The sequence below is a fragment of the Falco biarmicus genome, chromosome 8 (assembly GCF_023638135.1).
Source record: "Falco biarmicus isolate bFalBia1 chromosome 8, bFalBia1.pri, whole genome shotgun sequence".
Classification (NCBI taxonomy): domain Eukaryota; kingdom Metazoa; phylum Chordata; class Aves; order Falconiformes; family Falconidae; genus Falco; species Falco biarmicus.
Genome location: NC_079295.1, coordinates 6,851,086 through 6,877,212, shown reverse-complemented (window position 1 = coordinate 6,877,212; position 26,127 = coordinate 6,851,086). Strand labels below are relative to the sequence as shown.

General features: G+C 63.3%; 1 protein-coding gene and 42 non-coding genes across 43 annotated transcripts; 18 read left to right on the top strand and 25 right to left on the bottom strand.

Annotated features, from left to right (window-relative positions):
- Positions 1-4,011: 4,011 nt before the first annotated feature.
- TRNAS-GCU (transfer RNA serine (anticodon GCU)) lies at positions 4,012-4,093 on the bottom strand. The gene has a single exon. It is a non-coding gene; the product is annotated as a tRNA-Ser (tRNA).
- Positions 4,094-4,759: 666 nt separating this feature from the next.
- Positions 4,760-4,833, bottom strand: TRNAT-AGU (transfer RNA threonine (anticodon AGU)). The gene has a single exon. It is a non-coding gene; the product is annotated as a tRNA-Thr (tRNA).
- Positions 4,834-5,696: 863 nt separating this feature from the next.
- Positions 5,697-5,768, top strand: TRNAP-AGG (transfer RNA proline (anticodon AGG)). Its single transcript has one exon. It is a non-coding gene; the product is annotated as a tRNA-Pro (tRNA).
- Positions 5,769-6,059: 291 nt separating this feature from the next.
- On the bottom strand, positions 6,060-6,131 carry TRNAA-UGC (transfer RNA alanine (anticodon UGC)). Its single transcript has one exon. It is a non-coding gene; the product is annotated as a tRNA-Ala (tRNA).
- Positions 6,132-6,385: 254 nt separating this feature from the next.
- On the bottom strand, positions 6,386-6,457 carry TRNAP-AGG (transfer RNA proline (anticodon AGG)). The gene has a single exon. It is a non-coding gene; the product is annotated as a tRNA-Pro (tRNA).
- Positions 6,458-7,331: 874 nt separating this feature from the next.
- Positions 7,332-7,413, bottom strand: TRNAS-AGA (transfer RNA serine (anticodon AGA)). The gene has a single exon. It is a non-coding gene; the product is annotated as a tRNA-Ser (tRNA).
- Positions 7,414-7,692: 279 nt separating this feature from the next.
- On the top strand, positions 7,693-7,764 carry TRNAP-AGG (transfer RNA proline (anticodon AGG)). Its single transcript has one exon. It is a non-coding gene; the product is annotated as a tRNA-Pro (tRNA).
- A 254-nt stretch (positions 7,765-8,018) lies between these two features.
- TRNAA-UGC (transfer RNA alanine (anticodon UGC)) lies at positions 8,019-8,090 on the top strand. The gene has a single exon. It is a non-coding gene; the product is annotated as a tRNA-Ala (tRNA).
- A 704-nt stretch (positions 8,091-8,794) lies between these two features.
- On the bottom strand, positions 8,795-8,876 carry TRNAS-AGA (transfer RNA serine (anticodon AGA)). Its single transcript has one exon. It is a non-coding gene; the product is annotated as a tRNA-Ser (tRNA).
- A 279-nt stretch (positions 8,877-9,155) lies between these two features.
- Positions 9,156-9,227, top strand: TRNAP-AGG (transfer RNA proline (anticodon AGG)). The gene has a single exon. It is a non-coding gene; the product is annotated as a tRNA-Pro (tRNA).
- Positions 9,228-9,519: 292 nt separating this feature from the next.
- TRNAA-UGC (transfer RNA alanine (anticodon UGC)) lies at positions 9,520-9,591 on the bottom strand. The gene has a single exon. It is a non-coding gene; the product is annotated as a tRNA-Ala (tRNA).
- A 254-nt stretch (positions 9,592-9,845) lies between these two features.
- TRNAP-AGG (transfer RNA proline (anticodon AGG)) lies at positions 9,846-9,917 on the bottom strand. The gene has a single exon. It is a non-coding gene; the product is annotated as a tRNA-Pro (tRNA).
- Positions 9,918-10,790: 873 nt separating this feature from the next.
- On the bottom strand, positions 10,791-10,872 carry TRNAS-AGA (transfer RNA serine (anticodon AGA)). Its single transcript has one exon. It is a non-coding gene; the product is annotated as a tRNA-Ser (tRNA).
- A 280-nt stretch (positions 10,873-11,152) lies between these two features.
- TRNAP-AGG (transfer RNA proline (anticodon AGG)) lies at positions 11,153-11,224 on the top strand. The gene has a single exon. It is a non-coding gene; the product is annotated as a tRNA-Pro (tRNA).
- A 257-nt stretch (positions 11,225-11,481) lies between these two features.
- TRNAA-UGC (transfer RNA alanine (anticodon UGC)) lies at positions 11,482-11,553 on the top strand. Its single transcript has one exon. It is a non-coding gene; the product is annotated as a tRNA-Ala (tRNA).
- A 707-nt stretch (positions 11,554-12,260) lies between these two features.
- Positions 12,261-12,342, bottom strand: TRNAS-AGA (transfer RNA serine (anticodon AGA)). Its single transcript has one exon. It is a non-coding gene; the product is annotated as a tRNA-Ser (tRNA).
- Positions 12,343-12,621: 279 nt separating this feature from the next.
- TRNAP-AGG (transfer RNA proline (anticodon AGG)) lies at positions 12,622-12,693 on the top strand. Its single transcript has one exon. It is a non-coding gene; the product is annotated as a tRNA-Pro (tRNA).
- Positions 12,694-12,987: 294 nt separating this feature from the next.
- On the bottom strand, positions 12,988-13,059 carry TRNAA-UGC (transfer RNA alanine (anticodon UGC)). Its single transcript has one exon. It is a non-coding gene; the product is annotated as a tRNA-Ala (tRNA).
- A 254-nt stretch (positions 13,060-13,313) lies between these two features.
- TRNAP-UGG (transfer RNA proline (anticodon UGG)) lies at positions 13,314-13,385 on the bottom strand. The gene has a single exon. It is a non-coding gene; the product is annotated as a tRNA-Pro (tRNA).
- Positions 13,386-14,056: 671 nt separating this feature from the next.
- TRNAP-AGG (transfer RNA proline (anticodon AGG)) lies at positions 14,057-14,128 on the bottom strand. Its single transcript has one exon. It is a non-coding gene; the product is annotated as a tRNA-Pro (tRNA).
- Positions 14,129-14,662: 534 nt separating this feature from the next.
- TRNAP-AGG (transfer RNA proline (anticodon AGG)) lies at positions 14,663-14,734 on the top strand. Its single transcript has one exon. It is a non-coding gene; the product is annotated as a tRNA-Pro (tRNA).
- Positions 14,735-15,024: 290 nt separating this feature from the next.
- Positions 15,025-15,096, bottom strand: TRNAA-UGC (transfer RNA alanine (anticodon UGC)). Its single transcript has one exon. It is a non-coding gene; the product is annotated as a tRNA-Ala (tRNA).
- Positions 15,097-15,371: 275 nt separating this feature from the next.
- TRNAP-AGG (transfer RNA proline (anticodon AGG)) lies at positions 15,372-15,443 on the bottom strand. The gene has a single exon. It is a non-coding gene; the product is annotated as a tRNA-Pro (tRNA).
- A 284-nt stretch (positions 15,444-15,727) lies between these two features.
- On the top strand, positions 15,728-15,809 carry TRNAS-AGA (transfer RNA serine (anticodon AGA)). The gene has a single exon. It is a non-coding gene; the product is annotated as a tRNA-Ser (tRNA).
- Positions 15,810-16,681: 872 nt separating this feature from the next.
- On the top strand, positions 16,682-16,753 carry TRNAP-UGG (transfer RNA proline (anticodon UGG)). Its single transcript has one exon. It is a non-coding gene; the product is annotated as a tRNA-Pro (tRNA).
- A 255-nt stretch (positions 16,754-17,008) lies between these two features.
- Positions 17,009-17,080, top strand: TRNAA-UGC (transfer RNA alanine (anticodon UGC)). The gene has a single exon. It is a non-coding gene; the product is annotated as a tRNA-Ala (tRNA).
- A 293-nt stretch (positions 17,081-17,373) lies between these two features.
- TRNAP-AGG (transfer RNA proline (anticodon AGG)) lies at positions 17,374-17,445 on the bottom strand. Its single transcript has one exon. It is a non-coding gene; the product is annotated as a tRNA-Pro (tRNA).
- A 277-nt stretch (positions 17,446-17,722) lies between these two features.
- On the top strand, positions 17,723-17,804 carry TRNAS-AGA (transfer RNA serine (anticodon AGA)). The gene has a single exon. It is a non-coding gene; the product is annotated as a tRNA-Ser (tRNA).
- Positions 17,805-18,508: 704 nt separating this feature from the next.
- Positions 18,509-18,580, bottom strand: TRNAA-UGC (transfer RNA alanine (anticodon UGC)). Its single transcript has one exon. It is a non-coding gene; the product is annotated as a tRNA-Ala (tRNA).
- A 255-nt stretch (positions 18,581-18,835) lies between these two features.
- TRNAP-CGG (transfer RNA proline (anticodon CGG)) lies at positions 18,836-18,907 on the bottom strand. Its single transcript has one exon. It is a non-coding gene; the product is annotated as a tRNA-Pro (tRNA).
- Positions 18,908-19,165: 258 nt separating this feature from the next.
- TRNAA-CGC (transfer RNA alanine (anticodon CGC)) lies at positions 19,166-19,237 on the top strand. The gene has a single exon. It is a non-coding gene; the product is annotated as a tRNA-Ala (tRNA).
- Positions 19,238-19,835: 598 nt separating this feature from the next.
- On the bottom strand, positions 19,836-19,917 carry TRNAS-UGA (transfer RNA serine (anticodon UGA)). Its single transcript has one exon. It is a non-coding gene; the product is annotated as a tRNA-Ser (tRNA).
- A 283-nt stretch (positions 19,918-20,200) lies between these two features.
- On the bottom strand, positions 20,201-20,272 carry TRNAA-UGC (transfer RNA alanine (anticodon UGC)). Its single transcript has one exon. It is a non-coding gene; the product is annotated as a tRNA-Ala (tRNA).
- A 254-nt stretch (positions 20,273-20,526) lies between these two features.
- TRNAP-CGG (transfer RNA proline (anticodon CGG)) lies at positions 20,527-20,598 on the bottom strand. The gene has a single exon. It is a non-coding gene; the product is annotated as a tRNA-Pro (tRNA).
- A 249-nt stretch (positions 20,599-20,847) lies between these two features.
- TRNAA-UGC (transfer RNA alanine (anticodon UGC)) lies at positions 20,848-20,919 on the top strand. The gene has a single exon. It is a non-coding gene; the product is annotated as a tRNA-Ala (tRNA).
- Positions 20,920-21,643: 724 nt separating this feature from the next.
- On the bottom strand, positions 21,644-21,725 carry TRNAS-CGA (transfer RNA serine (anticodon CGA)). Its single transcript has one exon. It is a non-coding gene; the product is annotated as a tRNA-Ser (tRNA).
- Positions 21,726-22,001: 276 nt separating this feature from the next.
- Positions 22,002-22,073, top strand: TRNAP-AGG (transfer RNA proline (anticodon AGG)). Its single transcript has one exon. It is a non-coding gene; the product is annotated as a tRNA-Pro (tRNA).
- A 297-nt stretch (positions 22,074-22,370) lies between these two features.
- TRNAT-AGU (transfer RNA threonine (anticodon AGU)) lies at positions 22,371-22,444 on the top strand. Its single transcript has one exon. It is a non-coding gene; the product is annotated as a tRNA-Thr (tRNA).
- A 280-nt stretch (positions 22,445-22,724) lies between these two features.
- LOC130153755 (vitelline membrane outer layer protein 1 homolog) lies at positions 22,725-23,852 on the bottom strand. The gene is given in 4 exon segments (XM_056349029.1): positions 22,725-23,126; positions 23,128-23,317; positions 23,464-23,581; positions 23,667-23,852. Coding segments are annotated over 4 exon segments (597 nt in total). The 3' UTR covers positions 22,725-23,023.
- Positions 23,853-24,776: 924 nt separating this feature from the next.
- Positions 24,777-24,858, bottom strand: TRNAS-GCU (transfer RNA serine (anticodon GCU)). Its single transcript has one exon. It is a non-coding gene; the product is annotated as a tRNA-Ser (tRNA).
- Positions 24,859-25,176: 318 nt separating this feature from the next.
- Positions 25,177-25,249, top strand: TRNAM-CAU (transfer RNA methionine (anticodon CAU)). Its single transcript has one exon. It is a non-coding gene; the product is annotated as a tRNA-Met (tRNA).
- A 610-nt stretch (positions 25,250-25,859) lies between these two features.
- TRNAM-CAU (transfer RNA methionine (anticodon CAU)) lies at positions 25,860-25,932 on the bottom strand. The gene has a single exon. It is a non-coding gene; the product is annotated as a tRNA-Met (tRNA).
- Positions 25,933-26,040: 108 nt separating this feature from the next.
- TRNAS-GCU (transfer RNA serine (anticodon GCU)) lies at positions 26,041-26,122 on the top strand. The gene has a single exon. It is a non-coding gene; the product is annotated as a tRNA-Ser (tRNA).
- Positions 26,123-26,127: the final 5 nt, after the last annotated feature.

Sequence of the window (26,127 nt, the reverse complement as noted above, 5' to 3'; positions counted from 1 at the left end):
CTTCAGCTCCCCAGTGCACCTGAGGTGAGCTCAGGGATGTAGGCTGAATGCAAGAAACATATATTTGTATATATATATACATAAATATATAAACATATATATATAAACCCTGCAACAGAGGTCACACTGACAGCAGGAAAACCGGGGGGGCTGCTGGGGCGAGGGGGCTGGGGGACCACCCACAGCTGGGAGAAAAATGCTGGAGGGCATTTCTCCTGCCCCAGCCGCCCAGGAGCTACAGACGCAGACATGGGACTGGAGCTAGCCCGGCTTGAGAAAAATGTTGCCCTTTTAGATCCACTTAGAGGATTTTACCTTTTTTTTTATTATTCCTCACACCTTGGAAGGCATATCAGATTTTAAAAGCAAAGTAATCGTGGGCTCTGCAGTCCACCCCTGAAGGGGATGCACACCAAAACCGACTGATTTTGTGCAGTGAGCTCATTTCTGAGGCCCAAAGCCCTTCCAGCCTGCTCCTCGGCCATGCCGACCGCCGTGAGCCAGAAGTTCACAGCTACGCTTCCTTGTGATGGAGTAACATCATCAAGACATTTTTAATTACAGGCTGCAGCATGACACCAGATTGCTCTGCTGAAAGCCTGTTAGCTGCTCAACCGCTGGGGAGTCGCCAAAGCCCCGACCTGCACTTAAACGTGAATCATCTGCACACTGGGGAGAGGGAGTCACTGGCATGGTCCCAAGCAGGGGGATGAGCCATCAGGCTTTAGGGCCAAGGAAAGTTTGAAAAAGGCTTTTCATTTCACGCCAGCAGAGCCCAGATGAAGGCACAAACATCTTCTGCCTCAAAAATAAATGATGGTAGTACTGGGGCACATGTACTATGCATGTGTGGGGCCGGGGGCTGTCAGCATCGCAGTTAAAGACATGCCTTGTGGGGTTCTGAGGGTCATTTCAGTTCCTAGGGTGACCTGGCCTTGCAGAGCCATGGCTGATAGCACTGGATTGTCCCTGGTGAAGCTTCCCTGCCCTGCCTGCCAGGGCAAAGTAGCCTTCCAGAGGTGCCGGGGTCAATCCCAGCTATTTTTAACAACATTCTGGAAGGGCAAAGAGGAAATCAGCTTTTCCGAGGTGCAGTGGAGGATGGGTGCTTCAGACAGCAGCAATCTGCAGCCTGCTAAAGTAAGGCAGGAAGCTGTGGGCTCATCACAACCTTCTAAATGGCAATTTGTTGAGCAGGAAAGGATGAGGCTTTATTTTAAGCTTTCCCTTGCTGCTTTTTACAGTACTCTCAAATAATAAAACAATGCCACAGGTGCACCTTGGACCCACAGCACTCCCATGATCCCAGGGAAAACAGCCCTTCCTGGGGGATGCCCTTCCAGGCTTCCAGACACAGGCTGGGATCTTCTGATTTGCAGCCTCACTGTGTGTTTCAGTTTTGCAACCCAGTTGAGGTTCTGCTCACATGGGACCATCACGCTGCAGAAGAACGTCCATGGATGCAGCGATGCTTGAAATAAATGCAGGAGGGCAAGTAGAGAGGGCATGCTGTTGAATGTGAGCAGATCTGTGTACTGAAACAAGTGCTTTGCCTGGAGAAGGGGATGGGGAAAACCAGAGGCACGTGTCAGGAAGTTAAAATAATCAGATTTGTGTAATGCATGAGATTAAAACAAAGGAAAACCATGGGGGAAAGAGCTCTTCCTGGAAATGCAGGTATTTAAGAGAAAGAGGAGGACTTGTTTTTCCAACCCCTATTCATTTCAGGGAATGAACACTTTCTGCTTGAGACATGACTTTCTCTGGAGGAACCACAAAACAAAGAAAATTTCACCAAACCAAACACATCAGACACATTTTCTTAATTTCTGCAAAGGATCCAGTCTGTGTGGCCATCTCAGCCCTGGTTCCTCCTGCAGATGAGGGCATGAGGAGAAACATGGTGCAGGACCAATATTCGCTGTGTTTCCCTTCCCATCACCAGCCCCAGCAGCACTCTCTGACTCCAGTTTCACCCCTCTGCATTTTGATTTCTGACAGTCCAAGGACTAGATGTCTCTGAGACCGGCTGGAGGGTGGAAGCTTGCCTTGCCCCAAAATTTCTCCTGAAAGCCACAGGCCAAGGCACATTTTGGAGCAGCAACAGACCCCCTGCATCCCATCTCCAAGGAACACCTGCATCCAGTGCCCTCAGTTGGGGCTTGCCCCTGGGCTGCAGCCAGCCTCTGGGCAGCAGGACACGTGGGGACCACTCCCAGGCAGCTGATGGGCGAGCAGGACACCCTGGTGCCAGGAGGCAGCATCCTGATGCAGACAGATCCACCCAGGGGCTGCCCCTCCACTGCAGCCGCAGAGCATCCTTGGCTGCCTGTGCCCTTGCCGGGGAAGACGCAGGATGCTTCAGGGCCACTGTGTGCAGCCTGGGGAGCGGAGCCCAGCCGGTGCCACTGGGGAGAGCCAGGCCCTGGCTGCGTGTGCTGCCCTGGGGCTGCAGATGATCCAGTTTCATGCCGCCACATGTCCCCTATAATTGCCGAGTCCCCAGGTGGGCTGATGTTCCACAGCGTCACCGAGGCTGGCATGTCTCCCCCCCGCAGGAGGCCTTGTCACCGCACACCAGGGCAGGGGCATGTGTGTGCTGGGGCAGACAGCCCAGCAGGGCTGAAGGGTGTCCCAAGGGAGTCAGCTCGTCTCCTCTCCCGGCTGCCTCTGCCCTGCAAGCCCCCAGGTCCCATCCTGCTGCAGCAGCCACCATGCCATGCACCACCATCCAAGGAGGAGCCTGCACCCACCGCCCCTTCCTATTTCACCATCTCCAGCTGCAAGGTGGTGTCTCTCCGGGGCTGTAACCCTGGTGCACCAAAATCCATGCCTTTTCCCCAGGAAACCTCCTGCATCCCTCCTGCAGGGCACCTGGCTGTTCAGGCACAGACATCCCACTTTCCCAGGATGGCAGAGCTGGCTGAGCACCACAGCGTCTCACAACAGCGGGACAGGATGGGGCCGGTGTTTCCCTGCCGCCTGATCACTGTTTCTGGCTAGGGAGATGCTGACAGAGGGAAGCAGGTCCCAGCTGCTCCCCAGGCACCTCCCCAAGGCTTGGAAAGGAAACGTGGCTCCAGGGAAGGTCACCAAGCCAGTGCTGGGTTTGCAACATGGGCAGCCAAGTCTGAGTGTCCTCACCTTGCCTCCAAGCCACAGCATTGCCTGGCCACATCTGTGGAAAGAAGGGGTGGGAGCGAGGAAGGCACCTGCAAGGCTGGCACAACACACGTCCCCAGCTGCATCGAAGCACAGGTGTGCTTTGAGAATTGCAAGACTTCCCTCTCTGCAAGACCACGGAGATTTCAGCAGTTAAACACACCACACACACACCCGCCCAAGCAGACAGGGGGTTTTAACTCTTTCCTCTTCATCTCGCAGTAGCTCACTCTCTGCTCTCCCCAGGAACCTCCACCGCGCGCACTGCTGCAGACACAGGAGTGAGCTGCCGGCATGCAGCAGCCATACCACCCCCACAGAAAGTAGCTCTAGGACGTGGCAATGGCTCCGTGAGGCACAGCTTTGTCCAGAGATGGCTTTTGGCTCCCATCAGCACAGCAGGGATGCCCAGGGCTTGTGTATGAGACGCAGAAAGGAATAAATTGGCTGACAGAGAGCAGAAGGGAAAAAAGCAGAGAGCAGGCTCAGGGTGTGCCCGCATCACTGCCCGGCCAGCATGGGCAGCCAGCTGCTGGCCTTCCCTGCCCATCCTCTGGTGCTTTGCCCCCTGGAGAAGATGCTGTTCGCTGGCAGGAGGGCAGGTGGGCTCGGGGAGCAGAGGGGGATGGTAGCCTGCTCCTGCACGGGAGCGTGGGGCCAGGCACGTTGCACAGGAGGGCAACACAGGTCGCTGTGCGGCCAGGAGCAGGTCTGGCAAGTGGGAGCAGCAATCCAGGGGCAGAGGTGTATTTAACATGGCAGAGCAAAACAAGAGAGAGGCAGGAGGAAGGTGGCCGTGCCGAAGGTGGCACCAAAAGCTTCCTGCTGGGTGGCAGGTCCCTGAAGGTCCGACGAGGGTGGGATTCGAACCCACGCGTGCAGAGCACAATGGATTAGCAGTCCATCGCCTTCACCACTCGGCCACCTCGTCCCATGCCCCAGCCAGTTTTTTGGTTATTTTTTTCCCCTTTTTTCACCAAAGGCTGCAAACCTGTGGCTGGTTCTTCAGGGCACCCTCTGCAGAGCCCCAGCAGCCCACCCGCCTGGCCGTGGCAGCCGGCAGCCCGCCCACCCGAGGCAGGGCAGAGCAGCAAGCCTTTGCCAGTCATCCGCCCCTCTCCGTGTTCTCTGCTGTCCCTGTGGTCAGCGGATGGCAAAGGGTGAGGTGGCATTTATTTTTGCCATAAAAGTGTGTCCCCCCAGCTTTGTTACTTGCCGCAGGTCTCCATCACCCACACACCACCAAGCACTCACCCCACATCCAGAGGGTTTTCCTGCATGCTTCAGAAGCACCAGCTGCACAAATGAAGAACGGGGAAGGTGGTGGGGGTCCAGCAGGGAAGGTGGTGGGGGTCCAGCAAATGAAGAACGGGGAGGGTGGTGGGAGTCCAGCCAACACTGGATGTGCCTTTTTATTTCCCAAATACTCTCGGATCCAGCGACAGTTTGGGTCATGCCAAGGGAGAGGGAGAAGAAGGAAACTCCTTTCCCCGAGCGTGGGGTCACCTGGGACAGAGAGGCGGGGAGGGGGCTTCGCTGATCTAGGCAGGGCAGGGACCCCCAGCTTGGGGCAGAAAGGAAAAACAGCCCCAGGCGCAGGCACCACTGGGAGTCGAACCCAGGATCTCCTGTTTACTAGACAGGCGCTTTAACCAGCTAAGCCATGGCGCCCACCTGCCCCCCAGCCATGGGGTGCCCCCCAACACACTTGACCATCTGCCTGACACCCCCCTCCCCCCTCCATGCCACACACTGCTGCCCCAGGTCTGGGATACCCCAGATCCCAAACCTTCCTCCATCTGCAACTGGGAGTACCTCCGGTGCTGACCCAGGCTCTTGGCACAGGGACATCAACATGTTCCCTACCAGCACCAGCTGTGTTTTGGGGTCCCAGCCCCTGTGGGGACTTGCCACCCCCCTCCCCTTTCCCTGACAGAGCTCTGCCAGATGCCCCCAGGCCATGTGCTTCCCCAAGGCAACAGCCTCTTCAGCTCTTTCTCTGCCTGCTCACCCCAGCAACCTGGGGCTCCCCAGAGCACCCCTTGGCTGGCCAGCTCACCCAGCGGTTCCCAAGGCCAACTAAAACAATCTCAGTGTGTCCTCCAAGGGCTCAGGCACCCCCAAAGTCTCCAGTTTTTTGAGAGGCGCATAAGACACAGCAAGGAGGAAAGTAGCCAAGAGCAGCTCCCCAGTGCAGTGGGCACTGATGACACCCATGCCCACCCAGCTCCATTTACCTCCTCCCAGCCTGGCCCAACCCTGACACTGCAGAAGGGACAGTGACCTGCTTGGCCATCGCCATTGCCACCCAGCAGGAAGGCTGAAACGGTGAGGGCAAAACATCCCACAGCACCCTCTGCCGTGCCAGTGCCCAACTGGGATCGTCCACAGGGGATACTGGTGACCCCAGTCAGCTCCTGGGTGCTGGGAACTGAGTGCTCTCCCTGGCACCTGTGCTGGCAGCGCAGGCAGGGCTGGGGCAGGGTCGATGGGGGCCGGGTGATGGATTGGCACTGGTGCCACCTGCGCACCCCGGCTCGTTGGTCTAGGGGTATGATTCTCGCTTAGGGTGCGAGAGGTCCCGGGTTCAACTCCCGGACGAGCCCTTCTTTTGGGCACCCACCGCCCCACTACCCAGCAGATGCTCCCACCACCACCAAGATTCACACCAAGAGACGCCCCAAGACCCCGCGCAAGGGGCACAAGGTGCCCCCACACCCTGCAGTGCCCGGGCACGGGGGGAAAGGGCCCCTGGCATTCCCTGCAGGCAGCGCGTGCCAGCAAGCACCCCCAGCGCAGCCGTGCCCGCACGCACCCAGGGATTTTCGGGGGGGCCTGGGGGGCTCTGCCAGCCCGGCAGCCGGCAGAGAGGGGGCTCTGGTGAGGCAAAAAGGACATGGAGATGCTGGGGGTCGATCCCAGGGCCTCGTGCATGCAAAGCAAGCGCTCTCCCGCTGAGCTACATCCCCCATGTCTGGGCAGGGTGGGGGCCTCTGCTCACCCGCTTGGACCCCAGGGTCCCAAACCAGACCATCGGGGCTGAGCTCCACCATCCCCATTGCTGCTCCTAAGGGCTTTCATCCTGGCTTCGGGATGTGCCCACCCAAACCCTCTGCCCATCCCTGCTGCATCAGGCACCGGCGCCCTCCCAGCACCCAGGCCATGGTCCCACCGCCAGCCAGGGTCATGCACACCCACCGGGGAGGCTGGGTGCCCAAAAGAAGGGCTCGTCCGGGAGTTGAACCCGGGACCTCTCGCACCCTAAGCGAGAATCATACCCCTAGACCAACGAGCCGGGTGGGGCGCAGCACTGTATTGCACCCCCAGCCCCTCTGCCCCACACACATTGGGGATTTGGGGGCACCTCAGGATGCATGTCCCTGGGCACGTGCTGGGAGCACGGAGGTCCCTCTGGCTGTGGCCACAGGACTTTAGTGCCCAGCATCTCCACATCCTACCTTCTTCGGGGGGTTTCCCCCTCAGAGCCATCTCCCAGCACCCTGCAGGTTTTGCAAGGACCACAGCTCTGCAGCATCGCCTGCCTCTCTTCTTCTTCTGTGGGGCACCCCCAAAGGCAATGGCCTCGTCTGACCTGCCTTTCTCCTCACTCCCAGAAAATCCCCGTTGCTGTGTCCTTCTCCAGCCCCCGGAGATGCTGAGTGTGGGGTTCGGGGGGCTGCAGGCACTGGGTGTCCCTTAGGTGCTCTGGGCTGGTGAGTGGGTCAGGGTGGGGAAGGAGGTTCTGGGGAAGAGCAGGGGCATGATTTTTTGACACAGCCCCCGGGCAGAGCTGCCCACTGGGGATGTCACCCGTTCTGTTCTATGACCCCATCGGGGCTGAGCCTGGCACTGTGTGCCTAAAAGAAGGGATTGCCCCAGACTTGAAGCCAGGACTGTGGCACCCTAAGCAGGAATCATACCCCTAGACCAACATGCCGGGGTGCACAGCTGGCACCCAGCACAGATCCTGCCTCCCCTGACCCTCCCTCCCCTCTGCTTGACAGCCATCCCCCTCCCCCAGCTCCCCAGGCATGTGGCACGGGGCCATGATGAGGAGCTGCCTGCCGTGTGAGCTGCCCTGGCTCCCCTCACCCTCCCACCTCATACGCCCCAGGACCCCCGTGTGGGCGCCCCAGGACCAGGGCACTGGGGCAGTGGGCAAAATCTCTCGCTGTGAGCAGGATTCGAACCTGCGCAGGGAGACCCTATTGGATTTCTAGTCCAACGCCTTCACCACTCGGCCATCACAGCCCCGTGCCTCAATACCTGGGGGGGGGGACATCTGCCCCCGCCCTGGGCACCCCCCGGTCCCCCCGGGCACCCTATTTTCCTGGGAAGTGGGGACATGTTCTGGGGTGGCCGGTGCGTCCCCGCACACCGGCTCAGCCCCGCTGCGCTGCCCAGGGGCTGCTGGCAGGGCCTGTGCGCACCCAGTGGCTGCAGGGACAGCGGGGGTCCCTGGGCAGCAGTGCTCCCCCAGCCCCCCAGTGCCCGCCACAGGGTGGGGGTGCCCGTGCAGCTGCGCACCCCGGCTCGTTGGTCTAGGGGTATGATTCTCGCTTAGGGTGCGAGAGGTCCCGGGTTCAACTCCCGGACGAGCCCTTCTTTTGGGCACCCAGCCTCCCCGGTGGGTGTGCATGACCCTGGCTGGCGGTGGGACCATGGCCTGGGTGCTGGGAGGGCGCCGGTGCCTGATGCAGCAGGGATGGGCAGAGGGTTTAGGTGGGCACATCCCGAAGCCAGGATGAAAGCCCTTAGGAGCAGCAATGGGGATGGTGGAGCTCAGCCCCGATGGTCTGGTTTGGGACCCTGGGGTCCAAGCGGGTGAGCAGAGGCCCCCACCCTGCCCAGACATGGGGGATGTAGCTCAGCGGGAGAGTGCTTGCTTTGCATGCAAGAGGCCCTGGGATCGACCCCCAGCATCTCCATGTCCTTTTTGCCTCACCAGAGCCCCCTCTCTGCCGGCTGCCGGGCTGGCAGAGCCCCCCAGGCCCCCCCGAAAATCCCTGGGTGCGTGCGGGCACGGCTGCGCTGGGGGTGCTTCCTGGCACGCGCTGCCTGCAGGGAATGCCGGGGGCCCTTTCCCCCCGAGCCTGGGCACTGCAGGGTGTGGGGGCACCTTGTGCCCCTTTGCGCAGGGTCTTGGGGCGTCTCTTGGTGTGAATCTTGGTGGTGGTGGGAGCATCCGGGTGCGCAGCTGGCACCCAGCACAGATCTTGCCCCCCTGGCCGTGGCACCGCAGAGGCCACGTGTGTCCCTCCCTCCCCTTCACTCACTGGCCATCGCCTCCCCCAGCTCCCCAGGCATGTGGCACGGGGCCATGATGAGGAGCTGCCTGCCGTGTCAGCAAAACCGTGCCCACCTCCCCATCGCACCCCCCTCTAAGGCTGCTGCCTCAGCTCTCCCGGGTCTGCAACACCTGGAAAATCCTGGGGGAACCTGTGCAGGGCTGTGGCAGCCCCGGCCTGGGGCATCAGCCAGGGAGCAGGTTCCCTCCTGCAGGACCTGCTCAACAGGGAGAAGCGCAGGGCTGGGGCTGCCCAGGCACCCCTCACCCTCCCACCTCATCTGCCCCAGGACCCCCGTGTGGGCGCCCCAGGACCAGGGCACTGGGGCAGTGGGCAAAATCTCTCGCTGTGAGCAGGATTCGAACCTGCGCAGGGAGACCCTATTGGATTTCTAGTCCAACGCCTTCACCACTCGGCCATCACAGCCCCATGCCTCAACACCTGGGGGGGGGGGACATCTGCCCCCGCCCTGGGCACCTCCCGGTCCCCCCGGGCACCCTATTTTCCTGGGAAGTGGGGACATGTTCTGGGGTGGCCGGTGCGTCCCCGCACACCGGCTCAGCCCCGCTGCGCTGCCCAGGGGCTGCTGGCAGGGCCTGTGCGCACCCAGTGGCTGCAGGGACAGCGGGGTCCCTGGGCAGCAGTGCTCCCCCAGCCCCCCAGTGCCCGCCACAGGGTGGGGGTGCCCGTGCAGCTGCGCACCCTGGCTCGTTGGTCTAGGGGTATGATTCTCGCTTAGGGTGGGAGAGGTCCCGGGTTCAACTCCCGGACGAGCCCTTCTTTTGGGCACCCACCGCCCCACTACCCAACAGATGCTCCCACCACTACCAAGATTCACACCAAGAGACGCCCCAAGACCCCGCGCAAGGGGCACAAGGTGCCCCCACACCCTGCAGTGCCCGGGCTCGGGGGGAAAGGGCCCCCGGCATTCCCTGCAGGCAGCGCGTGCCAGGAAGCACCCCCAGCGCAGCCGTGCCCGCAGGCACCCAGGGATTTTCGGGGGGGGGCCGGGGGGCTCTGCCAGGCCAGCAGCCGGCAGGGAGGGGGCTCTGGTGAGGCAAAAAGGACATGGAGATGCTGGGGGTCGATCCCAGGGCCTCGTGCATGCAAAGCAAGCGCTCTCCCGCTGAGCTACATCCCCCATGTCTGGGCAGGGTGGGGGCCTCTGCTCACCCGCTTGGACCCCAGGGTCCCAAACCAGACCATCGGGGCTGAGCTCCACCATCCCCATTGCTGCTCCTAAGGGCTTTCATCCTGGCTTCGGGATGTGCCCACCCAAACCCTCTGCCCATCCCTGCTGCTTCAGGCACCGGCGCCCTCCCAGCACCCAGGCCATGGTCCCACCGCCAGCCAGGGTCATGCACACCCACCGGGGAGGCTGGGTGCCCAAAAGAAGGGCTCGTCCGGGAGTTGAACCCGGGACCTCTCGCACCCTAAGCGAGAATCATACCCCTAGACCAACGAGCCGGGTGGGGCGCAGCACTGTATTGCACCCCCAGCCCCTCTGCCCCACACACATTGGGGATTTGGGGGCACCTCAGGATGCATGTCCCTGGGCACGTGCTGGGAGCACGGAGGTCCCTCTGGCTGTGGCCACAGGACTTTAGTGCCCAGCATCTCCACATCCTACCTTCTTCGGGGGGTTTCCCCCTCAGAGCCATCTCCCAGCACCCTGCAGGTTTTGCAAGGACCACAGCTCTGCAGCATCGCCTGCCTCTCTTCTTCTTCTGTGGGGCACCCCCAAAGGCAATGGCCTCGTCTGACCTGCCTTTCTCCTCACTCCCAGAAAATCCCCGTTGCTGTGTCCTTCTCCAGCCCCCGGAGATGCTGAGTGTGGGGTTCGGGGGGCTGCAGGCACTGGGTGTCCCTTAGGTGCTCTGGGCTGGTGAGTGGGTCAGGGTGGGGAAGGAGGTTCTGGGGAAGAGCAGGGGCATGATTTTTTGACACAGCCCCCGGGCAGAGCTGCCCACTGGGGATGTCACCCGTTCTGTTCTATGACCCCATCGGGGCTGAGCCTGGCACTGTGTGCCTAAAAGAAGGGATTGCCCCAGACTTGAAGCCAGGACTGTGGCACCCTAAGCAGGAATCATACCCCTAGACCAACATGCCGGGGTGCACAGCTGGCACCCAGCACAGATCCTGCCTCCCCTGACCCTCCCTCCCCTCTGCTTGACAGCCATCCCCTCCCCCAGCTCCCCAGGCATGTGGCACGGGGCCATGATGAGGAGCTGCCTGCCGTGTGAGCTGCCCTGGCTCCCCTCACCCTCCCACCTCATACGCCCCAGGACCCCCGTGTGGGCGCCCCAGGACCAGGGCACTGGGGCAGTGGGCAAAATCTCTCGCTGTGAGCAGGATTCGAACCTGCGCAGGGAGACCCTATTGGATTTCTAGTCCAACGCCTTCACCACTCGGCCATCACAGCCCCGTGCCTCAATACCTGGGGGGGGGGACATCTGCCCCCGCCCTGGGCACCCCCCGGTCCCCCCCGGGCACCCTATTTTCCTGGGAAGTGGGGACATGTTCTGGGGTGGCCGGTGCGTCCCCGCACACCGGCTCAGCCCCGCTGCGCTGCCCAGGGGCTGCTGGCAGGGCCTGTGCGCACCCAGTGGCTGCAGGGACAGCGGGGTCCCTGGGCAGCAGTGCTCCCCCAGCCCCCCAGTGCCCGCCACAGGGTGGGGGTGCCCGTGCAGCTGCGCACCCCCGGCTCGTTGGTCTAGGGGTATGATTCTCGCTTAGGGTGCGAGAGGTCCCGGGTTCAACTCCCGGACGAGCCCTTCTTTTGGGCACCCAGCCTCCCCGGTGGGTGTGCATGACCCTGGCTGGCGGTGGGGACCATGGCCTGGGTGCTGGGGAGGGCGCCGGTGCCTGATGCAGCAGGGATGGGCAGAGGGTTTAGGTGGGCACATCCCGAAGCCAGGATGAAAGCCCTTAGGAGCAGCAATGGGGATGGTGGAGCTCAGCCCCGATGGTCTGGTTTGGGACCCTGGGGTCCAAGCGGGGTGAGCAGAGGCCCCCACCCTGCCCAGACATGGGGGATGTAGCTCAGCGGGAGAGCGCTTGCTTTGCATGCAAGAGGCCCTGGGATCGACCCCCAGCATCTCCATGTCCTTTTTGCCTCACCAGAGCCCCCTCTCTGCCGGCTGCCGGGCTGGCAGAGCCCCCCAGGCCCCCCCGAAAATCCCTGGGTGCGTGCGGGGCACGGCTGCGCTGGGGGTGCTTCCTGGCACCGCGCTGCCTGCAGGGAATGCCGGGGGCCCTTTCCCCCCGAGCCTGGGCACTGCAGGGTGTGGGGGCACCTTGTGCCCCTTTGCGCAGGGTCTTGGGGCGTCTCTTGGTGTGAATCTTGGTGGTGGTGGGAGCATCCGGGTGCGCAGCTGGCACCCAGCACAGATCTTGCCCCCCTGGCCGTGGCACCCGCAGAGGCCACGTGTGTCCCTCCCTCCCCTTCACTCACTGGCCATCGCCTCCCCCAGCTCCCCAGGCATGTGGCACGGGGCCATGATGAGGAGCTGCCTGCCGTGTCAGCAAAACCGTGCCCACCTCCCCATCGCACCCCCCTCTAAGGCTGCTGCCTCAGCTCTCCCGGGTCTGCAACACCTGGAAAATCCTGGGGGAACCTGTGCAGGGCTGTGGCAGCCCCGGCCTGGGGCATCAGCCAGGGAGCAGGTTCCCTCCTGCAGGACCTGCTCAACAGGGAGAAGCGCAGGGCTGGGGCTGCCCAGGCACCCCTCACCCTCCCACCTCATCTGCCCCAGGACCCCCGTGTGGGCACCCCAGGACCAGGGCACTGGGGCAGTGGGCAAAATCTCTCGCTGTGAGCAGGATTCGAACCTGCGCAGGGAGACCCTATTGGATTTCTAGTCCAACGCCTTCACCACTCGGCCATCACAGCCCCATGCCTCAACACCTGGGGGGGGGGGACATCTGCCCCCGCCCTGGGCACCTCCCGGTCCCCCCGGGCACCCTATTTTCCTGGGAAGTGGGGACATGTTCTGGGGTGGCCGGTGCGTCCCCGCACACCGGCTCAGCCCCGCTGCGCTGCCCAGGGGCTGCTGGCAGGGCCTGTGCGCACCCAGTGGCTGCAGGGACAGCGGGGTCCCTGGGCAGCAGTGCTCCCCCAGCCCCCCAGTGCCCGCCACAGGGTGGGGGTGCCCGTGCAGCTGCGCACCCTGGCTCGTTGGTCTAGGGGTATGATTCTCGCTTAGGGTGCGAGAGGTCCCGGGTTCAACTCCCGGACGAGCCCTTCTTTTGGGCACCCACCGCCCCACTACCCAACAGATGCTCCCACCACTACCAAGATTCACACCAAGAGACGCCCCAAGACCCCGCGCAAGGGGCACAAGGTGCCCCCACACCCTGCAGTGCCCGGGCTCGGGGGGGAAAGGGCCCCCCGGCATTCCCTGCAGGCAGCGCGTGCCAGGAAGCACCCCCAGCGCAGCCGTGCCCGCAGGCACCCAGGGATTTTCGGGGGGGGGCCGGGGGGCTCTGCCAGGCCAGCAGCCGGCAGGGAGGGGGCTCTGGTGAGGCAAAAAGGACATGGAGATGCTGGGGGTCGATCCCAGGGCCTCGTGCATGCAAAGCAAGCGCTCTCCCGCTGAGCTACATCCCCCATGTCTGGGCAGGGTGGGGGCCTCTGCTCACCCGCTTGGACCCCAGGGTCCCAAACCAGACCATCGGGGCTGAGCTCCACCATCCCCATTGCTGCTCCTAAGGGCTTTCATCCTGGCTTCGGGATGTGCCCACCCAAACCCTCTGCCCATCCCTGCTGCTTCAGGCACCGGCGCCCTCCCAGCACCCAGGCCATGGTCCCACCGCCAGCCAGGGTCATGCACACCCACCGGGGAGGCTGGGTGCCCAAAAGAAGGGCTCGTCCGGGAGTTGAACCCGGGACCTCTCGCACCCAAAGCGAGAATCATACCCCTAGACCAACGAGCCGGGTGGGGTGCAGCACTGTATTGCACCCCCAGCCCCTCTGCCCCACACACATTGGGGATTTGGGGGCACCTCAGGATGCATGTCCCTGGGCACGTGCTGGGAGCACGGAGGTCCCTCTGGCTGTGGCCACAGGACTTTAGTGCCCAGCATCTCCACATCCTACCTTCTTCGGGGGGTTTCCCCCTCAGAGCCATCTCCCAGCACCCTGCAGGTTTTGCAAGGACCACAGCTCTGCAGCATCACCCGCCACTCTTCTTCTTCCATGGGGCACCCCCCAAAGGCAATGGCCTCGTCTGACCTGCCTTTCTCCTCACTCCCAGAATATCCATCCTTCCCTGGCCCCCGGAGATGCTGAGTGTGGGGTTCAGGGGGCTGCAGGCACCGGGTGTCCCTTGGGTGCCCTGGGCTAGCAGGAATGCTGGGATGGGGAAGAAGGTTCTGGGGCAGAGCCAGGGCATTGTTTTCTGCATGCAGACCCTGGCTGAGGGGCTGCCTGATGCTGTGCTGGGACTGGCAGCCCTAACTGCTGCAGGAGCTCCAGCTGTAGTGCCATCACCGTGCCCACTCCCTGCACCACAGCCTCGAGCAGAGCTGCCCACCAGGGATGTCGCCCCGCCCCGTCTGTGCCTCATCTCCACAGGCCTGAGCCCAGTAGTGGGTGCCCAAAAGAAGGGCTCGTCTGGGAGTTGAACCCGGGACCTCTCGCACCCTAAGCGAGAATCATACCCCTAGACCAACGAGCCAGGGTGTGCACGCATCACCGAGCACAGATCCTGTGCCCCAGCCCTGGCACTGCACAGACAAACGCATGTCCCCTCCCTCCCTTCTGCTCGCCGGTCATCACGTTCCCCAGCTCCCTGCAGACGTGGCATTGGGCGATGCAGGAAAGCCCACTCATCATCGCAGGAAAATGCCACTTCCCTCCTATCCCAGGACTGATAAACCCAGAAGACCGCGGGGAGCCTGTGCTCCGTGGCCATCACAGCCCCAGCCTGGGGCATGTGGGGCTCTCGGTGCAATGCTGGCTCCCCATCCTTTGACCTCAAAATCCCTCCGGTCCCCCCAGGCACCCCGTTTTCCTGGCAAGTGGGGGCATGTCCAGGGTGGCCAGTGCGTCCCCACACACCGGCTCAGCCCCGCTGCGCTGCCCAGGGGCTGCTGGCAGGGCCTGTGCACACCCAGTGGCTGCAGGGACAGCGGGGTCCCTGGGCAGCAGTGCCCCCCCAGCCCCCCAGTGCCCGCCACAGGGTGGGGGTGCCCGTGCAGCTGCACACCCCGGCTCGTTGGTCTAGGGGTATGATTCTCGCTTAGGGTGTGAGAGGTCCCGGGTTCAACTCCCGGACGAGCCCTTCTTTTGGGCACCCACCGCCCCACTACCCAGCAGATGCTCCCACCACCACCAAGATTCACACCAAGAGACGCCCCAAGACCCCGCGCAAGGGGCACAAGGTGCCCCCACACCCTGCAGTGCCCGGGCACGGGGGGAAAGGGCCCCCGGCATTCCCTGCAGGCAGCGCGTGCCAGGAAGCACCCCCAGCGCAGCCGTGCCCGCAGGCACCCAGGGATTTTCGGGGGGGCCGGGGGGCTCTGCCAGCCCGGCAGCCGGCAGGGAGGGGGCTCTGGTGAGGCAAAAAGGACATGGAGATGCTGGGGGTCGAACCCAGGGCCTCTTGCATGCAAAGCAAGCGCTCTCCCGCTGAGCTACATCCCCCTGAAATAGCATCCTACCTGGGATAGTATCCCCATCGCTGTGTCTTTCCCAGACCCCAGAGCCACTGAGTGTGGGGTTCAGGAGGCTGCAGGCACTGGGTGTCCCTCAGGTGCCCTGGGCAGTTGATGGGGTCAGGATGGGGAGGTCAGCGGTGGGGCAGATGGGACATGGTTATATGGAGGCCGGCCCCGCGCAGTGCTACCCACTGGGGATGTCAGCCCGTCCATGCCATATCCTCACGGGGGGCAGATCCTGGTGGTGGGTGCCCAAAAGAAGGGCTCGTCCGGGAGTTGAACCCGGGACCTCTCGCACCCTAAGCGAGAATCATACCCCTAGACCAACGAGCCGGGGGTGCGCAGCTGCACGGGCACCCCCACCCTGTGGCGGGCACTGGGGGGCTGGGGGGGCACTGCTGCCCAGGGACCCCACTGTCCCTGCAGCCACTGGGTGCGCACAGGCCCTGCCAGCAGCCCCTGGGCAGCGCAGCGGGGCTGAGCCGGTGTGCAGGGACGCACCGGCCACCCCAGAACATGTCCCCACTTCCCAGGAAAATAGGGTGCCCGGGGGGACCGGGGGGTGCCCAGGGCGGGGGCAGATGTGTCCCCCCCCCCCCCAGGTGTCGAGGCATGGGGCTGTGATGGCCGAGTGGTGAAGGCGTTGGACTAGAAATCCAATAGGGTCTCCCTGCGCAGGTTCGAATCCTGCTCACAGCGAGAGATTTTGCCCACTGCCCCAGTGCCCTGGTCCTGGGGCGCCCACACGGGGGTCCTGGGGCGGATGAGGTGGGAGGGTGAGGGGAGCCAGGGCAGCTCACACGGCAGGCAGCTCCTCATCATGGCCCCGTGCCACATGCCTGGGGAGCTGGGGGAGGGGATGGCTGTCAAGCAGAGTGGAGGGAGGGTCAGGGGAGGCAGGATCTGTGCTGGGTGCCAGCTGTGCACCCCGGCATGTTGGTCTAGGGGTATGATTCCTGCTTAGGGTGCCACAGTCCTGGCTTCAAGTCTGGGACAATCCCTTCTTTTAGGCACACAGTGCCAGGCTCAGCCCCGATGGGGTCATAGGACAGAACAGGTGACATCCCCAGTGGGCAGCTCTGCCCGGGAACTGTGTCAAAAAATCATGCCCCTGCTCTTCCCCAGAATCTCCTTCCCCACCCTGACCCACTCACCAGCCCGCAGCACCCAAGGGACACCAGTGCCTGCAGCCCCCCGAACCCCACACTCAGCATCTCCGGGGGCTGGAGAAAGACACAGCAACGGGGATTTTCTGGGAGTGAGGAGAAAGGCAGGTCAGACGAGGCCATTGCCTTTGGGGGTGCCCCACGGAAGAAGAAGAGAGGCAGGCGATGCTGCAGAGCTGTGGTCCTTGCAAAACCTGCAGGGTGCTGGGAGATGGCTCTGAGGGCGAAACCCCCCGAAGAAGGTAGGATGTGGAGATGCTGGGCACTAAAGTCCTGTGGCCACAGCCAGAGGGACCTCCGTGCTCCCAGCACGTGCCCAGGGACATGCATCCTGAGGTGCCCCCAAATCCCCAATGTGTGTGGGGCAGAGGGGCTGGGGGTGCAATACAGTGCTGCACCCCACCCGGCTCGTTGGTCTAGGGGTATGATTCTCGCTTTGGGTGCGAGAGGTCCCGGGTTCAACTCCCGGACGAGCCCTTCTTTTGGGCACCCAGCCTCCCCGGTGGGTGTGCATGACCCTGGCTGGCGGTGGGACCATGGCCTGGGTGCTGGGAGGGCGCCGGTGCCTGATGCAGCAGGGATGGGCAGAGGGTTTGGGTGGGCACATCCCGAAGCCAGGATGAAAGCCCTTAGGAGCAGCAATGGGGATGGTGGAGCTCAGCCCCGATGGTCTGGTTTGGGACCCTGGGGTCCAAGCGGGTGAGCAGAGGCCCCCCACCCTGCCCAGACATGGGGGATGTAGCTCAGCGGGAGAGCGCTTGCTTTGCATGCACGAGGCCCTGGGATCGACCCCCAGCATCTCCATGTCCTTTTTGCCTCACCAGAGCCCCCTCCCTGCCGGCTGCTGGCCTGGCAGAGCCCCCCGGGCCCCCCCCGAAAATCCCTGGGTGCCTGCGGGCACGGCTGCGCTGGGGGTGCTTCCTGGCACGCGCTGCCTGCAGGGAATGCCGGGGGCCCTTTCCCCCCGTGCCCGGGCACTGCAGGGTGTGGGGGGCACCTTGTGCCCCTTGCGCGGGGTCTTGGGGCGTCTCTTGGTGTGAATCTTGGTGGTGGTGGGAGCATCTGCTGGGTAGTGGGGCGGTGGGTGCCCAAAAGAAGGGCTCGTCCGGGAGTTGAACCCGGGACCTCTCGCACCCTAAGCGAGAATCATACCCCTAGACCAACGAGCCGGGGTGTGCAGCTGCACGGGCACCCCCACCCTGTGGCGGGCACTGGGGGGCTGGGGGGGCACTGCTGCCCGGGGACCCCGCTGTCCCTGCAGCCACTGGGTGCGCACAGGCCCTGCCAGCAGCCCCTGGGCAGCGCAGCGGGGCTGAGCCGGTGTGCGGGGACGCACTGGCCACCCCGGACATGCCCCCCTCTCCCAGGAAAGCGGGGTGCCCGGGGAGACCGGGGGGTGCCCAGGGCGGGGGCAGATGTCCCCCCCCCCAGGTGTTGAGGCACGGGGCTGTGATGGCCGAGTGGTGAAGGCGTTGGACTAGAAATCCAATAGGGTCTCCCTGCGCAGGTTCGAATCCTGCTCACAGCGAGAGATTTTGCCCACTGCCCCAGTGCCCTGGTCCTGGGGTGCCCACACGGGGGTCCTGGGGCAGATGAGGTGGGAGGGTGAGGGGAGCCAGGGCAGCCCCAGCCCTGCGCTTCTCCCTGTTGAGCAGGTCCTGCAGGAGGGAACCTGCTCCCTGGCTGATGCCCCAGGCCGGGGCTGCCACAGCCCTGCACAGGTTCCCCCAGGATTTTCCAGGTGTTGCAGACCCGGGAGAGCTGAGGCAGCAGCCTTAGAGGGGGGTGCGATGGGGAGGTGGGCACGGTTTTGCTGACACGGCAGGCAGCTCCTCATCATGGCCCCGTGCCACATGCCTGGGGAGCTGGGGGAGGCGATGGCCAGTGAGTGAAGGGGAGGGAGGGACACACGTGGCCTCTGCGGTGCCACGGCCAGGGGGGCAAGATCTGTGCTGGGTGCCAGCTGCGCACCCGGATGCTCCCACCACCACCAAGATTCACACCAAGAGACGCCCCAAGACCCCGCGCAAGGGGCACAAGGTGCCCCCACACCCTGCAGTGCCCGGGCACGGGGGGAAAGGGCCCCTGGCATTCCCTGCAGGCAGCGCGTGCCAGGAAGCACCCCCAGCGCAGCCGTGCCCGCAGGCACCCAGGGATTTTCGGGGGGGGCCTGGGGGGCTCTGCCAGCCCGGCAGCCGGCAGGGAGGGGGCTCTGGTGAGGCAAAAAGGACATGGAGATGCTGGGGGTCGATCCCAGGGCCTCGTGCATGCAAAGCAAGCGCTCTCCCGCTGAGCTACATCCCCCATGTCTGGGCAGGGTGGGGGCCTCTGCTCACCCGCTTGGACCCCAGGGTCCCAAACCAGACCATCGGGGCTGAGCTCCACCATCCCCATTGCTGCTCCTAAGGGCTTTCATCCTGGCTTCGGGATGTGCCCACCCAAACCCTCTGCCCATCCCTGCTGCTTCAGGCACCGGCGCCCGCCCAGCACCCAGGCCATGGTCCCACCCGCCAGCCAGGGTCATGCACACCCACCGGGGAGGCTGGGTGCCCAAAAGAAGGGCTCGTCCGGGAGTTGAACCCGGGACCTCTCGCACCCGAAGCGAGAATCATACCCCTAGACCAACGAGCCCGGGTGCTACAAATGGCAGGGATTCCTCCTCAACCTCCTGAGCAAAGGCAACTGGTTGGCGTGTGATGAGGCCTGGGGAAGTTCATTCTTGGTCTTGATGGATGTTCCCAGCTGGGAGGTGTCCCTTGGTGTGCCCTGGCTGTGGGGTTGACTCTTGGATATGTGCATGGGCCACAACTGCCCTGGCTCCAAAAGCCATGGGGGTAAGAGGACCGGGATGTGCAGCTGGACACCCTGGTGCTGGCAGCCCCCTGGCAGGGGGATGTAGCTCAGCGGGAGAGCGCTTGCTTCGCATGTAAGAGGCCCTGGGTTCAACCCCCAGCATCTCCATGTCCTTTTTTTCCCCCCTGGAAGTAGCCATAAGAAACATCCCCTTTCCTGCTGCATGGGACATCCCTCTCCTGCCAGGGTTTCTCCTCCCAGCTTCCTGAATCCCGGTGGCTGCTTCCATTGCCAGCTATGTGGCTCTGCCCCTGGCCAGAGCTGCCCAGCGGGGATGGGGTGGCAGCACATCCCCCTTCTGCTGTCCCCAACACCCCTTCCCCGCTGGGAGGGGACAAGCCCTGGCCACGGCCGTGTCTCAGCCCACGGGGCACCGAGCAGCACCTTGCTACCGGCCATGATGGGACTGTCCTGGCAGCTGAGCTGTGCTGGGCACTGTCACCCTGTCCGTGCCCCATCCCTACGGGGGCTGAGCCCAGACTGTCCTGGCAGCTGAGCTGTGCTGGGCACTGTCACCCTGTCCGTGCCCCATCCCTACGGGGGCTGAGCCCAGCGGTGGGTGCCCAAAAGGGGAGGTCGTCTTGACTCCAGTGAACCCACCACTGCCCAGCACCTGCCTTCTCCCTCCCCACGCATCAAGCTCCTGTCCCTGTCGGAGGGGGCTGCCCGAGGCCCCCCAGCCTCGACCAGCTGTGGTAAAATCTCTCGCTGTGAGCAGGATTCGAACCTGCGCAGGGAAACCCTATTGGATTTCAAGTCCAACGCCTTCACCCCTCGGCCATCACAGCCCCTGGTGTCCTCCCCCCAGGCCGTGAACACCCCGGCTTTGCTGTGGGGTTTGCCTTCAGGGAAAAAATATCCCCAGCCCTGGTGTGGAGGCATCTGCACAGATCTTGGCTGCAGCAGTACCCACAAGTGCTGGGGTTGGGAAAAGGGAGCTTTGGGGATATTTCCCAATGGCTGGAAAAAATCGAGGAGCAGCAGAGAGCCTCGCTGCAGGGCAGGTGCCAAAGGGAAGCATCCTCCAAGCATTCCCCAAGGAGGCAACAGGTTTTGGGGGAAAAAAGGATATGGAGATGCTGGGGGTTGAACCCAGGGCCTCTTGCATGCAAAGCAAGCGCTCTCCCGCTGAGCTACATCCCCCCGTCTGGGCAGGGTGGGGAGCCTGGACAAGTCCCCTCACCCCCCAGGGCTGCCCCACTGCCCACTGCTACCCACTCTTCCTGAAGGGCCCTTACTCAAAAAACAGACCCTCGGGGCATGCTGCTGTTGGATCTTAGGGGTCCATCCAGCCCACGGGGACACATCCGGCCAGGACATGGCACTGACCCCTCTGCCCTCACCCTGGTTATGCCACAGCCCCATGTGCCACCAGGGAGGGTGGGTGCCCAAAAGAAGGGCTCGTCCGGGAGTTGAACCCGGGACCTCTCGCACCCGAAGCGAGAATCATACCCCTAGACCAACGAGCCAGGTGTGCAACATGCTGCAACCTCAGCCTCTGTGCCCCACAGTTTTGATGGGTTGGTGACGGTGGCTGATGTTGCCTGTTGCCCTTGGTACAGCCTGGAGCACAGAAATTCGTTGTACCGTGCCCACGATATGGGGGCCGGTGTTTGGAGGTGGCCACAGCACATAACTGTCCTGGCCCCAGTAGCTGTGGGGGCAGCTGGCCCCCGGGGGTCAGCAGGGATCGCGGGGCACAGCCCTTCCCTACGTGGGGGGATGTAGCTCAGCGGGAGAGCGCTTGCTTTGCATGCAAGAGGCCCTGGGATCGACCCCCAGCATCTCCATGTCCTTTTTGCCTCACCAGAGCCCCCTCCCTGCCGGCTGCCGGCCTGGCAGAGCCCCCCAGAAAAACCCCGGGGGCTGGCCCATTGTGGGGGCAGCAGCTGGTGCCCACACCCCATGCCAGGACCCCGAAGAGAAGGGAGCTGCCTCAATCACCCTGCCCAAAACTGCAGTGACTGTCGGGGAGGAACAAGGGACGAAAGCCAACAGCTGACCCCAAATGAGCTCTTTGCTCCCCAGACAAAAGCAGGGCAGGCTTTGCCCAAAGGACAAACCCCTCTGGGTGTTGGACCCAGGTCCTCCTGCACCTGGAGATAGAAGTGTACCCCAAGCCTGCACTGGGAAAGTGGAACAGTACCCCAAGCCTGAACTGGGCTCCCCAGCCCTCCCGCTTGGCCCCACAGCCCTGAGCTTGCTGTGGCTCCCAGCTGGCTCACAGCCCTCTGGTAAAAGCATATGCAGATAAAACCACAACCGACACACCATGGCTGTGGCTGCTCAGCCTCTCTGGCTGGTCCCTCCTCAGGAGGGAGGATTTGTCACCTGGCCCCAGGGCAAGTGGTTGATGGCTCCCTTCCTTACTTGCCTTACTGTTCCCGGGGCTGCCAGAGAGTGGGTTCCCTGGTCCAGGAGCTCCTTCCCAGGAAGAAGGTGAGGTGCAGGGCTGGGGACCCTTCCATACCTGCTCACCCCAGTCCCGCTCCCACAGCAGTGGGCAAAATCTCTCGCTGTGAGCAGGATTCGAACCTGCGCAGGGAGACCCTATTGGATTTCGAGTCCAACGCCTTCACCACTCGGCCATCACAGCCCCGCACCCCAGCACCCACGGGGGATACCTGCCCCCGCCCTGGGCACCCCCCCGGTCCCCCCGGGCACCCCGCTTTCCTGGCAAGTGGGGGCATGTCCGGGGTGGCCAGTGCGTCCCCGCACACCGGCTCAGCCCCGCTGCGCTGCCCAGGGGCTGCTGGCAGGGCCTGTGCACACCCAGTGGCTGCAGGGACAGCGGGGTCCCCGGGCAGCAGTGCCCCCCCCAGCCCCCCAGTGCCCGCCACAGGGTGGGGGTGCCCGTGCAGCTGCGCACCCCGGCTCGTTGGTCTAGGGGTATGATTCTCGCTTAGGGTGCGAGAGGTCCCGGGTTCAACTCCCGGACGAGCCCTTCTTTTGGGCACCCGCTGCTGGGCTCCCACCCAGCCCCGCCCAGAGCCCATGTGCTACCCAGCCACCAACTTTTATCCCCCAGGGACTCCCTGCCGTTGCTGGGGCTCGGAGCTTAGTGTGACACACCGCATTGTCCCTCATCCCTGGGGTCCCAGCCCTGTATACCCTGGCCCATTGGTCCTGCAGGGTGACGCTGGTGTCAGGCTGGCAGCAGGATGGGGACAGGGGCTGGGCTATGGCCATGGCTGTAGCAGACCCTGTGGCCATGGGGCACCCCATGGCTGGGGGGCAGGTGGGCGCCATGGCTTAGCTGGTTAAAGCGCCTGTCTAGTAAACAGGAGATCCTGGGTTCGACTCCCAGTGGTGCCTGCGCCTGGGGGCTTTTTTCCTTTCTGCCCCAAGCTGGGGGGCATTGCTGGGGGTCTCTGCCCTGAGCAGGGCACCCTGGCGTCCCCATCGGGATTTCCTCCAGTGCCTGCAGGCTCCCACCCTTTTGCCCTTTGAGAAGGGTCCTGCTTCGACTTTTCGGTTACACCCCCCGGTGGGTGACACATCCCCATGTCCTGGCAGGGCCAGCCTCAGCTCCCTGCTTCTCTGCCCCAGTTTGCCCCCTGCCAATGACGAAGCCGCCCTGACACAGTCTGGGTGCATGCTTTTACTGAAAGCTTATTTCAGAGTAGGACAAGAACAGCCCTGGAAATGCTGGGGAATATCTGGAAGTCTGGGTGGGCGCAGAAAGGACTTGCAAACATTTCTGGGAAGCGGGGTAGGTGTTGGGGGGCTGGCAGCAGCACATAACCAATGATGGAGTGCATGGGGATGAGGGAAAGGTGCCCCCTGAGGGTACCAGAGCTAAAACATCTCCCGGTGGGGGGGACCCCATGGATAGGCTCTGCTGTGGGTCTGGGTCACCGGATCAGGTGCCCTGTAGTGGGTTTCCAGCGCTTGTTACAGACAGCAGAAGAGACGCAAATCATTCAGGGCTGTGTCAGCCCCCTTCAGCCCCCGCGCAGGCTCCTGCCGTGTCTGGATGCCGCACACTGCACTGGGGGCTCCAGCTGCCCCACTGGCCCCAGGTGGACCCTGGCCCCTCCAGGATGTGCCCGTTGGAGCAGGCAAAGCGGGCACTGGTGGCAGCCACTTCATCACTCAGGAGCCCGCGCTGAGGTGCCTGGACCCGCAGAGCGAAGCCCACCAGGCGCCCTCGATGGGGGCACCAGCAGGCCTCTGACCAGTGTCCCCCATCTAGGCGGGGAGAGAGGAGGTGGTGGGTGGTGAGGCTGGGGGTGTGGGAGGGGAGGAGGAGAGACTGAAGCCCTGCAGGGCTGGGGGCAGCAGTGAACAAGGCTCCCCAGCCACAGGGAGAGGGCAGGGGGGGCGGGGGGCTCACCTGCCACTCCGGGGCTCAGCCATGTAGCCACCGCTGGGGTTCTTGCTGTGGGAGCAGTGCAGCCGAATCCGGTTCAATGCCGTGTCATCCCCCATCACCCCCTGGGGTGTCTCTACCTGCGAGGGAACAGAGGTGGGGGGTTAACTCCCCACAGGAACGGGGTCCCTGGACTGGCCGTGGGCACTGCCACAGAGGCTGCACCTTGAAGCTGATGCCACTGGCGTAGGAGCCCTTGGGGCACATGTCCGGCCAGGTCCAGTCTCCCCAGGGTCCCCCGCTGGACACGGTGATGACCGAGGCATCCCTCCCACCCTGGTCCCACGCCTGCCCCTGCCCTGCGGCACCTGCAAGCCCTGCAGGCAGCAGCAGGACCTGTCCCCCCGGCATGGCTGCCCTGCCTGCAGCTGGCCCGCCAGGCTTTTACACCTAGCAGGGCTGGCAGGAGGGACCTGGAAGCATCTCAGTTACCTTCCCAGGGTGCCCAGGCCTGTTGGATGGCCGGGATTAGCTGTAGGAGAGAGTTAATCCTCCCCCGGGGTGGAGTGCAGGGAGCTGATCCACCAGCTCTTTGTTTGGGTCCCTCTCCAAGCAGTTTGCCCAGGACCACCAGGCATTCCAGTGCTAACCAGGGCTCTGGGCCACGCGGGACTGGGGCACCTTCCTCTCCCTCTCCAGGTTCCCACCATATACAAAATGGGATTTGCATGCTGCCTTTTGCTCTTTCTTTCTTTTTTTGGCAGTGAAAGTGAACAGGCACATTCAGTGACACCTCTGAAGGAAATCCCTTCCCACCTTCCCTGCCCTTAATCCCCCAGGTATCCATTTCATCGTGCCTTCATGCTTCATTTGTCCCAGTTTGCTTTCTGGTTGTGCTTTGCCATTCCAGAGGGTTATTGTCTTACTGCTTAACAGCATTTTCTGCAGTAATAGCTCTTTCTGAGTGGGGTTTTTGACATGAGTCTTGGATAAGAGATTTCCAGCCACTTACTTCCATGCCAGGACCTGGCTGCCCTTTCAGATGCTTCTTCAGTTTCTTCTACCCCTTGTTTTCTCCCTGTCACTGCCTTTTTAAAGCTAAATGCTACTGCGGGGGCGGGGACTGGTGACCTCTTCCCCTTGGGAGGATGCAGTTGCCATGGTGGGCAAGGCACCTGCTACCAGATACCTCCCAGGGCTCTGACTCGGCTGGGGGTGGCGCCCAGGGTCCCCGTGTGCCAGGCAGAACCTTGAGCCAACCCCTGAACCGCAGGACACGCAAACCCAGCTCGGGCTCTTCCCCATTTCTTCCGCACCGCGAGCAAAAAGCTATCCCGACGAGGGTGGGATTCGAACCCACGCGTGCAGAGCACAATGGATTAGCAGTCCATCGCCTTCACCACTCGGCCACCTCGTCCTGCCCCTCGCCGCGCGTGGCCCCGCCCCTCGCTAACAGCCGCATGCTGCCGCCCTGGGGGGCCCTGCCCCGGCCCTGCAGCCGCCCTGCCCCGGCCCTGCAGCCGCCCTGGGGGGCCCTGCCCCGGCCCTGCAGCCGCCCTGCCCCGGCCCTGCAGCCGCCCTGGGGGGCCCTGCCCCGGCCCTGCCCGCCGCCCTGCCCCGGCCCTGCAGCCGCCCTGGGGGGCCCTGCCCCGGCCCTGCCCCGGCCTCGCTCCGGCCCTGCCACCCTGCCTCGACCCGCCGCGCTGAGGCCCAGCCCCGGGCCTCACCTGCCACCGCCCTCTTAGCGCAGCCGGCAGCGCGTCAGTCTCATAATCTGAAGGTCCTGAGTTCGAGCCTCAGAGAGGGCAGAGCTGATTTTTTAAAAAATTTCTTTTTTTTTTTTGGTTTGGCTTGGTGTGGGAGGCTGGCCGCCGTTTCGCTGCCCCGCTGAGCCCCGCAGCAGCGTGAGGGGGCTCTGCGGTGGGCACACCTCCATACCCCGCGCCCCAATGTAATAAGTAACTAAGGGTAATTTGCTGATCAAACAAGTTCAACAAGAAGAACGAACCCATTGTGGTGGTCTTGAGAACTTCCTGTTTAGCAAGAAGAGACCTGTCCACAACGTTATCTTGCTACACCAAACATGGGAACTTCCTGTTTGACAAGAAACCACGATAAGAGAAGCAGCAGAGGGGCGTACTGAAGATGTCAGAAGTGACCTCGGTGAAGATAAAAAAAGCTGCTCAGCTTGCTTGAATTTGCGAGCCCTTGGTGGAGCTGCGATTCCCCGGCTGCCCAGCGCTGCTTTTGCTTTCCTGCCTTAACAAATATTTAGTGAATCCATTTCGGACTCTATTTGTTTAAATTCAACTATAACACCAACATCCTCTGCTCCCTGCCGCGGCGATGCCACCCGGCAAAAGAGCGGTCGGGCCCTGCCGTAATCAGGCTCTCAACCACCGCGGCGGCAAAAATTCCTGCCCTCTCTGAGGCTCGAACTCAGGACCTTCAGATTATGAGACTGACGCGCTGCCGGCTGCGCTAAGAGGGCGGTGCCAGGGCGGGCGGGGCCTCGCCCTCACCGGGGCCAGGACGGCGCGGGCCGGGGCGAGGCCGGCGGGCGGCGCGCAGGGGCGGGGCTGCGCGCGGCGAGGGGCAGGACGAGGTGGCCGAGTGGTGAAGGCGATGGACTGCTAATCCATTGTGCTCTGCACGCGTGGGTTCGAATCCCACCCTCGTCGCGATT